Below are 14,585 nucleotides of genomic sequence, written 5' to 3' on the forward strand. Positions count from 1 at the left end.
TTCATGTTAGTCAAAAGGAAACTTGCCTGGGAATTTTGAAACCTGGACTTCAAATTCTAAGATGAGGAATCTTTCCTGTTTTATTGGGCAGATAGGTCACTACCTTTCATCATAATTGTGGATGCATGAATAAGAAATAAGGATTGAGAACTTTCTTCAAGAAGGTTTGCTATCAGTGATCAAGCTGGATTTCCTTACTGGTTTACAAGAATTGGTGGCTTGGGATAACACCACCTTGCAGTTTTGTGAAGTTCTTTGAGCTTTTCAAACATTTTCACACTGATTATCTCAAATGGTACTAACAGTAGGGGAGGAGGACAAGAATTACCACCCTTAAGTTATAGATGGGAAAACTGAGATCCAAGAAAAATTGAAATAGCTTGTTTAAGTTCCCATAGTTTAGTCAGAGTTTGAGGTGGGACTTGAATCCTAGTTTCCTGATTCCTGCTTTAGTACTTGAAAATAATAATAATAATAATAATATGCAGAGATGAACGTTTTTATCCCCAGTTGATTGTTGTAGCTTTAATGAGCTATATTAGTTACATATTACACCATTATCCCAATGTTTCCAACAATACAATTCAGGTAAAACCAGGATTTAGAAATCATCCTTTTTACTTATTTAATAAGGACTTGAGAAATTAAGCCCCAAATGTTTACACAATGTTTAGAAAAGTAAAATACATGCTGAAAAGGATTTGCTCATTGCTTAAACAATTCTATTTATGCAAAAGATTCATGTAACTTTATAAAGGTTTTCAGGGACTTTAAAGTATTTTAAATGTTCTGTTAGACTGTACTAGTAACAGATGTTTAATGACATGTTTAAGTTTTTGTTTTGCTGAAAAAGCAATAGATAACTTGATATTTTCTTTTAAAAATTACAACAAAAATCCAACAACTTTTAAAGTAGGTCTAACACCCATCATTTCTCATGCCTTCCTGATGATAAATCAAGAAACTAAATTCACATGCCAATAGTGTGGAAGCAAGATTTCTCATTTGCCTAAAAATAGAATCCTTTCCAAAGCACAATCTTTTGTGACACTTCTTGTTCTTTTTCATAATAAGACAGATGGTGTCAGTAATTGCCTATATATTTAATTAAGTAAAAAAGCTGCACAGGGAGGATTTGGCAAAAGTAGGAAAATTCAAATTATGCTATAAGAAAAGGAAAAAAGTGAAATAAGGCAGAAACCCAAGGTTGGTCACTGAATATAGGAAAATCTTATGTCTACCTCTTGATAGCCACATGTTCATATATGGATCTTCCTTTCTGAGGGTCTAAAAGTCCTGTCCAAATACTGAATGATGGGGGTTCTGCTGAGGAATTCCAAGTTTTAGGATTATTTTTGTTTGTTTTTGTTTTGCAAACAGGTTTTTGACCAGCTAGAAGGTAATAGCTCCATCTGTTCTTTAAATCTCTGTCAAATGTTGACAGGATTCTTCTAGTAGCCCTTCCAATTTCTCCTTTAGACAGGCTGTTGCCCAGTTTTACATACCCAGTGGACTAACCTTTCTGAAAGGGGAAAAGAACTTCAGGGAAGGCACTAGTTTCTGCTTATAGTGGCTGGTTCAGGAAAATCAATTGAGCAATCGGGTTAGAATTCTCAACACTTTAACACTGGGAGGGGTTCAAAAGATGTGATCAGAAAGGTCCTTTCTTTATTACAATTCTATAGCATTAAGCTCCTTGCTTTGCCCCACCTTGGTTACTGTTTTGATTGAAATGCACACTTGCAATATAGCTTTCTTAATCTGGCTCACTCCTAATTGTCTAATGCTGACATAGTCCATCTTCACTGCCTCTCCAGACAGGGCCAGCAGGACCAGGAAGGACACCAAGCTAAGTCACATTATAGCCACCATTATCCCAATGTTTCCAACAATACAATTCAGGTAAAACCAGGGTAAAATAATTATCAAGGAGAACCTTTGAGAAAGAAATTTTAAAAATAATTTGCATGTTGAATTGTCAAAAAAGATTTAGAGTTGGAAGAGATCTTGGAAGTCATCTAGTCCAACCTCTTAATTTTGTAAATGAGGAAATTTAGACCCCCGAGAAGTTAAGTAAATTACCCAGCATCTCAGAGCTAACTGGCCATTTAGTAAATAACAGAACTGGTCATTCTATCTGACTCCATCCGATGGTCTTTCCACTATTCCACCAGCTTTTTATCAGCTAGGAGCTATTTTTTGCTTTTCCTCCAGATGCCTTTTCCAAGTCATTTTTAAATTACTAATCACTACTACTGGTAGAGGTGGACTTCAGGGGGGAAAGGGTTAAATTGGAATCTGAAATGGTTGTTCCAACTGACCATATCCTAGAGGATTGCCCTTGATGGCAGAAGGTCTTTAAGTACCGATAAAGAAGTGTGAATTTGCATGAAGCTAGGAGATAAGGTAGCTTTTAAGCAGAGTAGTAACATGACCAAAGCAGGCCTTCTAAAAAGTAGGTCTTTAAAAAACATGTTCTTCCCCCTCACCCCCACCCCCTTCTTTTTAAACAGGAGGTGGTTTGTTAGGGGAAGGGAATAATATATTCAGAAATGCAAGTGATGTAAAAACATGATTCTGTCTCTGTCTCTTTCTGTCTCTCTAATAGTTCTAGAAACTACTTATAGGATAGGTTAGTCTAGAGAGGTATTAAAGGAATGGTTTTTGTCTTAAGTTTTATCCAAGAGCTAAGATTTATTATCCAGTCCTAAATTCTATGAACAAATTTGTTTAAAGTGGAATCCTTCATTTTGCTCTTATGTCTAGTGCCATGTGGTACTGACTGATAAAGACACCTGCTAGTTGCCTGGTTCCATGACAGACACCATTGTTGTCATCTTCACTGTGAAATAGCATCACCATCATAAGGATCCTTAACTACTGGTATATTTTCTATTCCTTTATATGTTTCTTTTACTGGCATCAATGCAGACTTTGTAAAGTTATCAGTCTTTTATTTTAACGTTTCAGAACTCATTAGGGTCTATTTTTCCTTCATTATGTATTAGCTTGTAATTAACAATGTGCTTTTATTATAAAATTTAAAAACAGTAAATAATAGGCAAATCTGTATATACTCAAAGCCTATTAAATTTTAATTTAGAGATATAGAGTTAACCTTTATTTGTGTATATTTGATATAACTTGTACATATACATAGATACATATGCATGGATGTATAATAACATATATAAGTATATGTGTATATATGTATATATATATATATATATATATATTTTTTTTTTTTTCTTAATGACAGAATGTAAATCTCAATAGCTGTGTTGGAGAATATCCTTGAAAAAAGAAGTAGTAAGATCTAAGAAAAAGTAAAAGTAAAAAAAAACAACAACTGAAATGAATCTTGATAATATATTGACCTGTGTGTTTCTCTTTTGAGTCATTAGACCTCTGCTGGCCTTGGTTTTCCATTCTGAAAAAATAGATTTATTAGTTTTTGAGATTTTTCTCTCATCCCTAGGACTATGACATAATGAGCTTCAATATTCTAAACTTCCTAGAATAATGTTAATAAGAGTAATATTTTACATTTTATGATGCTTTTATCAAAAGCACTCTCATTCCTATACTCCCAGCAGATCCTCAGAATACTTTTGAGGAAGCATCCACACACATTTGACAGACAAGAAAGTTTAGAGATATGGAGGGTAAACAAGCATTTATTAAGCCCTTTACATGCTCCAGGGACTGTACTTTACCCATATCTCATTTGACCCTCACAACAACCTTGTGAAGGAGGTATGAATATTACTTTATTTTACAGGTGAAAAAACTGAAGCAAGCAGGAGTCCACTGATTTGCTCAGGGTCACACAGTTATTACTCCAAATTTAGTGTTCTAGCCATTGTACTCTCTGCTACCTAAGTGATATGTCTTAAGTTGTCACATCAGTGGTAAAGTGGAGACTAGAAACTAAGTTTTTTGCCTCTCTATTTAATACAAGAAAAAGTTTTCCTAAAGCCAAACTCATGATCTTTCACCTCAAAACCCTGACTTCTTCCTAATTTTTTTATTTCTATTGAAATCTCTTAAGACTGTGACCTTGGCTCATCCATCTCAGCCATGTCTTGCCCTTTTATTCCCACAGCTACAAGTTTAATTCAGTCTCTTCTTCCTTCTCACGTAGGATTACTATACCAGTTCCCTAATTGGCTTTTTTCCTCCACCTCTTTGTCACTGTTGTCCCTCTTATATTCTGCTTCCAGAAGGATTTTCCTTAAGTTCAGATATGACTTTGCTACTCCCCTGCTCAATCAACTGCCATGAGTCTCTGCTGCCTCGTGGATAAAATATAAATCTTCTTAGCTTGTAAAGCTCTTCAGTTCAGCAAATTGGCCTCCTCTACTCTCGTGTGAAATTCCATTTCCTTTCTCTGTGCCTTTACCTGGAATATACTCCCTTTTCACCTTTAACTCAGATAATATCTTTCATTTTTCAAGATGTAGCTCAAGAACCACCTTCTGTAACACAGAATCAGACTCTACCTTAAGCCTTTCCTATTCCCTACCTCAGTTGGTAGTTTTCTTCCTCCCAAAATACTTTATATGCTACTTTGTATCCATGTTTCCATTTATTTTTCCATATTCTGCGTATATGAATACAGATGGACAACTAATCTGGATGCTTATGGTCTTAGAAAGTTGCCCAAGAGATTTCAGAAAACCTTGGAAAGACTTAAATGCACTGCTGTAAAATAAAGTAAGAAGAACCATCAGAACATTGTATTCAGTAACAGCAATCTTGTACAATCATCAACTATGATAAACTTAGCTCTTCTCAGCAATCCAAGACAATTCCAAAAGACTCATAATGGAAAATACCATTCACATCCAGAGAAAGAACAGATGGAGTCTGAATGCAGATCGAAGCATACTATTTTCACTTTTTAAATTTTTTCATGTTTTTTTCTTTTGGCCTGTTTCTTCTTTCATAACATGACTAATATGAAAATATGTTTTACCTGATTGCACAGATATAATCTATACCAAATTATTTACTATCTTAGGGAGAAAATTTTAAATAAAAAGAATGTTAGAAATTATTTTTATATGTAATTGGAAAAATAAAATACTATTTAAAAGAAAAAAGTTGCTTGGTAGGTTAATAGCTTGCCTAGGTTCACCCAACCATTGTGTATTAGAGGCAGGACTTGAATCCAAACTTCCTGACTCCATGGCTGGGCCTCTATCCATTATGATATGCTGTCTATTGAGATTAAGCTGAAGTATTATTACTTTTTTTTTAAGATATGAAGAAATTGAGGTTTAGAGATGTTAAATAATTTGCCTATGGTAACACAGATACCAGTAATAATAAGCATTTATATAGTGCCTAGTATGGGCTAAGCACCTGCTAAGTGCTCTACAAATATTATTTCAGCTGATCTTTGTAATAATCTTGGAAGAAAAGTGTTATTATCCCAATATTATATGGTTGAAGAAGCTGAGGTAAACAGAGGTTAAATGATATACTCAGCATTATATAGCTAGAGAATATCTGAAACTGGATTTGAACTTGGGTCTCCTGATGCAAGGTCTAGTGCTCTTCCCATGTAAACTGCCTAAGTATTTAGAGGTAGGATCTGAATTCTAGTTTTCTTGGCTTTCAGGTCTAGCCCTCTATCTGCTATTTGATATTGTCTCTCTGAAATGCCCACTGTTGCTTCTAATCTAGTAAGTCAAGTTACTTGAAAATCAGTTTTCTGCCATTTATTTAAATCTTTTATGATTATTTAACCTAGCAAATATTTAAATCCTGTCCCCTCACCCCTTAACTAGACTATAAATTCCTAGAGGGCAGGTACTTATTTCTTTTACTTCTTTATTATATTTATTATTATATTTGTATTTGTTTTGCACATTGTGGTGGTCTTTTCTTTTCTAAAATATAATGGTTCTTTCTGGGAGAGGTTTCTTGAGAAGGTTTTCTGGAGGCAGCCGTAGTTTCAGTTCAGAGTAATAATCACCTCAAATACAGCCAGGAGTTAAAGTCCAGTCTTTTATTGTCTCTTCCAAAATAGCCCAGTTAGTTTTTTTAGAGGCCTATCTCTCCCCTTGGTTCCAAGAGCTCTTGCAGTTTATCTTTTAGCTCTTCCAGCTTCTGCCTCTAGCTCAACTCCGACTCCTGGCTTCTCAATCTCCAACTGACTTCTGGCTCTGTCAATCTTCCGAACTAACCGACTCCCCTGACTCAGCTCCTTTTTATGCTCTTTTAGAGGTGTAAACTCAAAGGTTGACTCCTCCTCCGAGAGTGGGATTATGGGAGGTGTGAATCTCATTCTTGTGAATCTCATACTGAAATCTGACTTGTGAATCTCCCAACTTGTGAACTCTCAAAGGTGCAAACCCAAGCACAAAGCATTGCTTCCATCAATTCCAATGAGTCAACATCTTGTTTCAAGTTCTGGCCCATAACAGCACATAGTGATGTATTGTTAATGTTACTTGAGTCTCCTGAAAGTGAATAGGCAAAAATTGCCAACATAGATCTTGGGGTCATATGATTTTGATCTGCAAAGGACCCGAGAGGCATAGGAGCCTAAATCCTGGCCTCCATGAGTCCTTGGTTCTGCCACTGAAGATGTATCCTTAGCCAGGTATTTACATTCTCTGGATAGAGTTGGCTCTAAATGGCAAGCTCACATGCACTTATCTCCTTAGTGAACAATGTCCCACCTTTGTGGTCCTGTCCCTCCCTGCTTTGGCTCTGGACTTCCTTTGCTTGTTTTCCATTGTCTCTCCCGCTGCCTCCATCTGCTGTCATTACTGACACATGTGTTCTTTGGAAAAGCCCCATGACTGTTCAGTTTTCCCTTCAGGGAACCAAGTCTGACCTCCCTTCTATGGTCCTCCTTTTTTCTACTTCATCTCCCAGTTCTTTGTCATTATCTTCATTTATCTATGCTTTGTCTCTAGAAAATGGAAAGATATCTTGTAGCTGTGGCTCCCTTCAGAATGTTACCCACAAGGTAACATTTCTGGAAGAAATGACATCAAAGTCATAGGCTCACATAACTAGAAAAGAAGGTGTATTGCTCATGTAGTGAAAAGAACAGAGAACCTGGGTTGAAATCTCAGCTTTGTGATTAACGTTATGCCTGGGAAGTTACTTCATATCTCACCTAGTCTTAGGTGGTGGTTTCAGTCAAACTGAGACTGACTGAAGATCTTAACTTAAAAAGGCCGAGTTCTCCCATTGCATCCAGGGCCATTTATGTCTGATTGCTGGACTCAGATGTTTCTGGAGGGAAAAGTGAGGCAGGAGACCTCGCAGAGCCCTCCCTCACTTAGATCCAGTTCACCTGTATGTCTCTGATGTCATGGTCCTCTTTGAAAACAAAGGACAAGCAACAATAAGTGTCTGGAAAAATGTTTATTGATTGACTTTTAAAAGCCAAGTGCAAAAAACACAGTCCAGTTGGATTAAATGACTGAAGATTAATTACTCATCCTCTATCCAGTGAACATCATATTGAGAGCAAAGTCAGTACTCTAGACCAGGTTAGTTCAAATCTTTTCAGAGAGTTCTCCATATCAAAGGAACTTAAATGCTGATTAATCTGATAGCATTAATTCTAGATCAAAATCCTCATTGGTTGGAGCAGTGATGCCCAGAATAATGCCCGGACTTATGTAGCATAATTTAAAACTAAATTGTTTGTTGGGGGCAGTTCAGACAAAGATGAAGCAAGGTGAGTTTGAATAGTTGAAAAAACTTAAGCCTGGAGCTCATTTTTGAAATACAGATAGTGTTTGGCTAGGCAGAAGGGAGAGGAAAATGTATTCTGTGTGTGTGTGTGTGTGTGTGTGTGTGTGTGTGTGTGTGTGTATGTGTAAGTGTGTGTGTGTGTGTGTGTTTGTGTGTGTATGTGTAAGTGTGTGTGTGACAGACAACGTGGGTAAAGGTTTAGCCTCTTTGGAAATGGTCTGCTTCCAAAAGTACTGCATTTGCTGGGCTCTGTTTGATTCTTATATCACAAACAAATAAATTATTTCGTTTTGTCTTTGGTTATGCATCATCAAGACAGCTTCTAAGTAAGCAGCTATGTGTTTTCTAAACTTTCCTGATCTACAGAATCAGATCATCAGTTGAACCACGTGACACACTAAGGTGCATTACAATTATGATTATCTAATAATCTAAATGCTGCCAATTGTAATAACTCTTAACCTAACTGTATATTGCTTTAACAGCAAGTAACTAAATGTTAAAAACCAATAGGATAATAAAGACAGAAAATATGCCTATACAGAAGTGCAACAACAAGCAACTTTTTAGTCTTCCTTGACATAATGGTTGGCCTTTTATTACCTTCTAATTATTATTATTCCTTTCAACCTTGCTAAAGAGGATAGAAGAGATCAGGAGAGAGAACCTAGTGATGAAACTTAGTAGTTAAATAATGCAGAACATCATTTTACTGTTCCTATGCTTGCAAAGCAGGCCATCTGGAAAACCACCAGATATTACAGCACTCATTTTGCACAGGGACATAGTGGGCAATTTTCAAAACTGTCGGTTTTGAAAAACCATGGGTTTTGCAAATAATTACAGGATCATAGGATTGAAAGCTAAAAGGGACCTTCAAAATCTTTTAGGCCTTTTCAGAAAACAAAACCAAGTTCTAGCAGGGGAAGTAACCTGCCCTAGCAGGTAGGAATATAACTTGTCTGAATCCAAATTGGAGAATTCTCTTGTGTAGAAACAAAGCACATTTGACTTGCAAGTACCCAACATTCATCCAGGATTTATTAAGCCCCCCTGGTTCCTTTTTCTATCTGTATACTTACCCTTTCTCAGGCTCTTTTTTCTTATCAGGTTCCATAGGTTCATTTATCAGCTCTATGCAGATGATTCCAGATCTATATATTTAGCTCTAGTCCTTTTTATGGAGCCCCAGTCTCATGTCACTAGCTATTTATTTAACATTTGCAGTAGGATGTCTGGTAGTCATCTTAAGCTCAGCAAGACTAAACAAAAATCATTACCTTTCTGCCTTTACCTACCCTTCTTTTGAACTTTCTTATTATTCTTCAGGGCAGCATCTTCCTCCTGAATCACCAAAGTTCACATTCTTGGTTTCTTCTCCAGCTTCTCATTCTTAACCCATATAGTAAATGAATTTCCAGATCTTGTCATTTTTGTTTCCACAACATCTCTCCTCTATATCACCTTCTTTATACCCATGCAGATGTCATCTTAGCTCAGACACTCATCATCTCTTCCTTGGACCATTGCAATGGGCTCCCGATTGGTTTCCTTGCTGTATGTCTTTTTCCATTCCTATCTATTCTTTACCCAGCTGCCAAAGTGGCTCTCTTAAAGCACAGTTCTGAGCATACTATACTCCTCACTCAATAAATGCTAGTGGCTCCTTATTCTATTTGGAATCCAATATTAACTCCTTTATTTAGTATTTAAAGCTCTTTGTATCCTGGCACCTTCTTATCTTTCCAGTCTTCTTACAGATCACTCCTTATCGAACGTACTCTACAATTCAGGCATACAGGCTGGTTTGCTGTTCTTCATGTATCATGAGACATTTCCCCTTTCTATGCCTTTGCCTTAGCTCTTCCCCATGTCTGAATAGCTCTCTCTCATTACCATACCAAGAGGTAAAGCTCCTAGAATCCCTGGCTCCCTTCAACGTCTAGCTCAAGCATCTCCTTCTATAAGAAGCCCTATAAGCATCTCCTTCTATAAGAAGCTGTTTTTTTCTCTCCCCATTCTCCTCTCTGCAGCTGCTGGCACCTTTCCCTCTAAGGTTATCTTTTATCTTTTATATAGATCTTGTATATTCCCATACTAAGTATTTGCTGGCTCCTCCATCAGAATGTAAGGCAGAAAATCCTTTTTCTTTTTTTTCTGTGTGCCCCAAGTTTTTAGCTGGCACATAGAAAGAGCTTAATAAATGTTTATTGATTGGTTGGTTGGTTGATTGATTACACAGCACAGCACTGGGCTAGATTTACAAAATAAAGCTAAGATGAAGTCTAGCTCCTTTAGGAGTTTATATTAGAAATATTCCTTAGTACTCTCCCCAAAAGCAAAAATTTAAAAAGGCCCTGTTAAATTCTAAGCTATGGAAAGATTTTGATGGCAACACACACACACACACACACACACACACACACACACACACTCACACACAGACATACATACCTACCCACCCACACACACATCCCCATACACATACATGCATATAGGAAATGGAAACTTTATGGTTAGGTTGGGATGCACAATAGCCTTGGCCCCAGCTTTAGTTTTATATCTGCCATTCCATCTTTTACTCATTAGTATGGGAGGTTAAAATGCTTTGAAATTAAGACATTGGGGTCACCTGAGAGCCACTGGTAGTTTGCTAGAAAATAACTATCAAAATAGATCCAAATTTAGAGCAGTTTAGTCTGTAGAAATTAAGGAGCAAGCTACACAAACTTACTGAGTCGACACTAAAGATTCAAAGATACATGGCTCAGTGACCAGCAGATACATTATATAAAAAAGAAGATTTAAGCTGATAAGTACAAAGTATTTGGGGTGTTTATAAAGATGAAGGACTCTCCTAAAGAGGAAACTATCTCCTAGAGAAGGTGGTGCTTGAGTTGAATCTTAAAGGAAACAAGGGATTCACCAAGAGGTGAAAGTGATAGGGAAGAGCAAATTAGCTAAAACCTTGAGGAACAAAGTGACATTTATGGGGGCAAAAACACTGGGTTTTCCCCCAGTCTCATCACTGAATATATTAGGGCTTTACCTTTTTTCTAAAAGAGCTATAGCAGAAAAAGTCTCATGGTTTTAAAATGAGTCCAGTCTTATTAGGAAGAAATAGTATTCCAGATAAGAACTCCTGCTAAAACTAGAAACTGAAACATAGAAAAAGAAGAAACTTCTTTTTTTTTTCATTTTGAGATTCAGTGTTTTCTTTCTTTTTTTAATATTTTATTTTATTTTATTTTATAATAACTTTATATTGACAGAATCCATGCCAGGGTAATTTTTTTTTTTACAACATTATCCCTTGCACTCGCTTCTGTTCCGATTTTTCCCCTCCCTCCCTCCACCCCCTCCCCTAGATGGCAAGCAGTCCTATATATGTTAGATATGTTGCAGAATATCCTAGATACAATATATGTTTGCAGAACCGAACAGTTCTCTTGTTGCACAGGGAGAATTGGATTCAGAAGGTAAAACTAACCCGGGAAGAAAAACAAAAATGCAAATAGTTCACATTCGTTTCCCAGTATTCTTTCTTTGGGTGTAGCTGCTTCTGTCCATCATTTATCAATTGAAACTGAGTTAGGTCTCTTTGTCAAAGAAATCCACTTCCATCCGAATACACCCTCATACAATATCATTGTCGAAGTGTATAATGATCTCCTGGTTCTGTTCATTTCACTCAGCATCAATTCATGTAAGTCTCGCCAGTCCTCTCTGTATTCATCCTGTTGGTCATTCCTTACAGAACAATAATATTCCATAATGTTCATATACCACAATTTACCCAGCCATTCTCCAATTGATGGACATCTATTCATTTTCCAGTTTCTAGCCACTACAAACAGGGCTGCCACAAACATTTTGGCGCATACAGGTCCCTTTCCCTTCAAGAAGAAACTTCTTGAGAAAAAAGAAACCAAAATCCTGAGGATCAAACTGATCTTTATGAAAGTCAGGATATTGAGTTTTTTTCCTCCTTGTGTCAAGATTATGTTAAGGCTTTTGTCATTGTTGTCTTGATGGCTTTTTTCTTCCTCTTCAATAAGGCAAGTGGACAATGAATAGGCTGATAGATAAATTTTTCTTCTGTGTCTCTGTGTCTCTGTCTCTGTGTTTATCTGTCTTTCTTTGTCTCTTCTGTGTGTCTGTGTCCCTCTCCCTCTCTCTCTTCCTCTCTCTCTCCCTCTTCCTCTCCCTCTCTCTCTTCCTCTCCCTCTTTCTCTTCCTCTTCTTCTCCCTTTCTCTCTCCCTCTCCTTTTCCCTCTCTTTTGCCCTCTCCCTCTCCCTCTCCTCATCTCACTCTCTGCAATAGGAGTTGTGACTTGCCCAGAATCACACAGCTAGTTGATGTTCTGTTGATTAGAAAATGAAATCCTCCAGCTGGGAATCCTAAACTGAAATTTTGAGAATGTCGGAGTCCACAGAATACTTTGAATCTGGAAATGATCTTTTTTTAGTGAATCCTATAAAAATTGGAAGTTGTCCCAAGATGCTGCAAATACATTAAAATAAGTAGAAAATCTCTATTTCTTACATTATATAGTACTTTTAAAAATCTAATGTACTGATGTAAATAGCTATCTATTACATTTATCTGTGAAGATCTTTTATTAGATATATAAACTTCATGAGGATTTCTTTGAACTTGTTAACTCTCTTAGCACTAAATACATGGTTTAATAAATATTTCTTGAGTTACATTGAAAAGAAGATTAACCATTAGGGTGAATATTGGGCATCGCAAGTTTTTACAACTGGGAAGGACCTTAGAAATCAATCTCTCAATACTTACATTTTTCAGAAAAGGAGATTGAGGTCCTAGAATTTTAAACGAATTGTTAAGGTTTATACAGATAATAGATTAGGTTTGAAACTCATGACTAGTTCCATGGAATATTATACAGGATTCAAATTTTTGATTATCAGTGGACATAGAATATGGTATAAAATGCTATTGCCAGAATCTGATTATTTAACTTTAAAACAGAGGCACGTAGATATGCTTTTTAAAAAAATGTGTGAAGTAGCTACTAATTGAGATTTTTTAATTGGATTTTACAGCTAGGAAATTCATATACAGTAAGGTTGAAAGTGATTTACCTTAAGTTACAAATAAAATTATTGATAATAGGGATAGAAAAGAAATAAGGACTTGTGACTCCATCCTAGTGAGAGATTTTGTGTTTTAGAACAGACTTCAGACTTATTGAGTCTCAGGAAAGCATAAAAATTTTTGTCTGTTAGGAAAATCTTTTTAGACTGCTTATTTAACATAGAACAAAGTAGTTAATCTAGGTAGTTTTCAGTCTATGATGATGGCATCTGCCTTCATTCTTTAGGCTTAAACTTTGGTCTAAGATGGCAATGGCTTGACCAACGTGAATAATATTTACAGAAACAGATTGCTCAGAAGTCTACTGAATTCAAGAAGTATTTCCTATTCTCTAAGTACTATAGTGGGAAGTTAGAAGTCTTAACATGTTCCAATATTTCACAGGGCTTTGTTCAACTCACCTGCTGTTCCAAGGTTTCTGGATGGATAAAGGTCACTAGGTCAATAGAGAAATAACCCACGATGTTTCTCTCTTTACATGCATTTCCTATTTGAAAACATAATGTGTTGAGAACCTCTGGATCAACTGATGATTGTGGTATGGTGTTGCCAGAGGAGACCAAAGGGCCATCTGCATGGAGTTGGTCCCCTGTTGAAAGCATTTTTATTTCTCCTGTTGGCTCTATCAACATATCCACAGTCAAATTGGTGACATTTTCAGAAGGGGGAAATGCCTCGATCACACCACCTGGAGGAAAGAGAATGAGATTTATAAAAATAGTAAATATAGGTACACCTCAACCAAAATCATTTATTGTCTTTCAGAAAACAAAATTTTAAGTGAAACAGTGTTATGGTGGGGCAGTTAGTTTGATAGGAATTGATTGAGGGTGGAGAAGCTGTTAGTACAGAGATAAGCTTAAGGTAACACAAGAAGTGTAGGAGGAATAAAGGCATTGATAATCTGATATCAAGCATTGACCAAATGTATTTAGAGTGGATTTAGGGATATTATTTTAGACATTTGATTATAGTGTTGAAGAGGGTTTTCTTTTGTAATACATGATTAGCCGGGAACAATATTATATGGATATATACTATATTAATTTTTCTCTCACATTGACTTTCCCTAGTTTGTCATATGCTATTAGAGCTGAATGATATTTTAAAGACAAATCTGGTCCCAGTAGTCTGTGGATTTTTTTTTTAAATAATGATTATTGTACTTCCTTTATAATCCTATTTATTTTATGCATTTAAAAACATTATTTTGAGAAGGGGACCCTGAGATTCACCATGCTGCCAAAGCAGTCCACAAACCTCCAGAATGGCCTAGAAAAATCCCTTTATTTTATAGATGAGGGATGAAGTCACAGAGAAGTGGAGGGATTTGGTTGAGATCATACAGCCAGAGACTGTTAGAAATTGGACTAAGACTTCTCAGAATAATGTTTAAATGCATAAAATAAAATACATAGGATGACAGAGGAAACCCATTATACTGAAATACTTTTGTTAAAATATTGCAAAATAGAAAAACCAAATAAATTCATAGACATGGATAAAGGATATGTATGCTTCTTTAAGAGGAGCCTATTGGAATGTTCAACAATTTAAATGTTAGGTAAAAATGTTTGTATAAGGTATAAACAACCTCCCTGATAGATTCTGTTGTCACCTTTGTGTGTCAACTCTTCAGGTAACTTCCTTTACAAAATATTTAATTTCAATGCAATGTACTTTATCTCTCCCATCATTGTCACTACCAGAATTTTCTCATTGAAACTGGGACCTT

At 36.2% G+C, this 14,585-nt stretch overlaps 1 protein-coding gene across 1 annotated transcript in view; it reads right to left on the reverse strand.

The window, feature by feature from the left end:
• Nucleotides 1–14,585, reverse strand: part of IQCH (IQ motif containing H) — a 295,121-nt gene that overhangs the window by 55,582 nt on the left and 224,954 nt on the right. The window contains exon 16 of the mRNA XM_051980800.1: nucleotides 13,252–13,538. Within this exon, the coding sequence (XP_051836760.1) occupies nucleotides 13,252–13,538 (287 nt within the window). The remainder of the gene's footprint in view (nucleotides 1–13,251; nucleotides 13,539–14,585) is intronic.

This window comes from Antechinus flavipes, chromosome 2, assembly GCF_016432865.1.
Source record: "Antechinus flavipes isolate AdamAnt ecotype Samford, QLD, Australia chromosome 2, AdamAnt_v2, whole genome shotgun sequence".
Taxonomy (NCBI): Eukaryota; Metazoa; Chordata; class Mammalia; order Dasyuromorphia; family Dasyuridae; genus Antechinus; species Antechinus flavipes.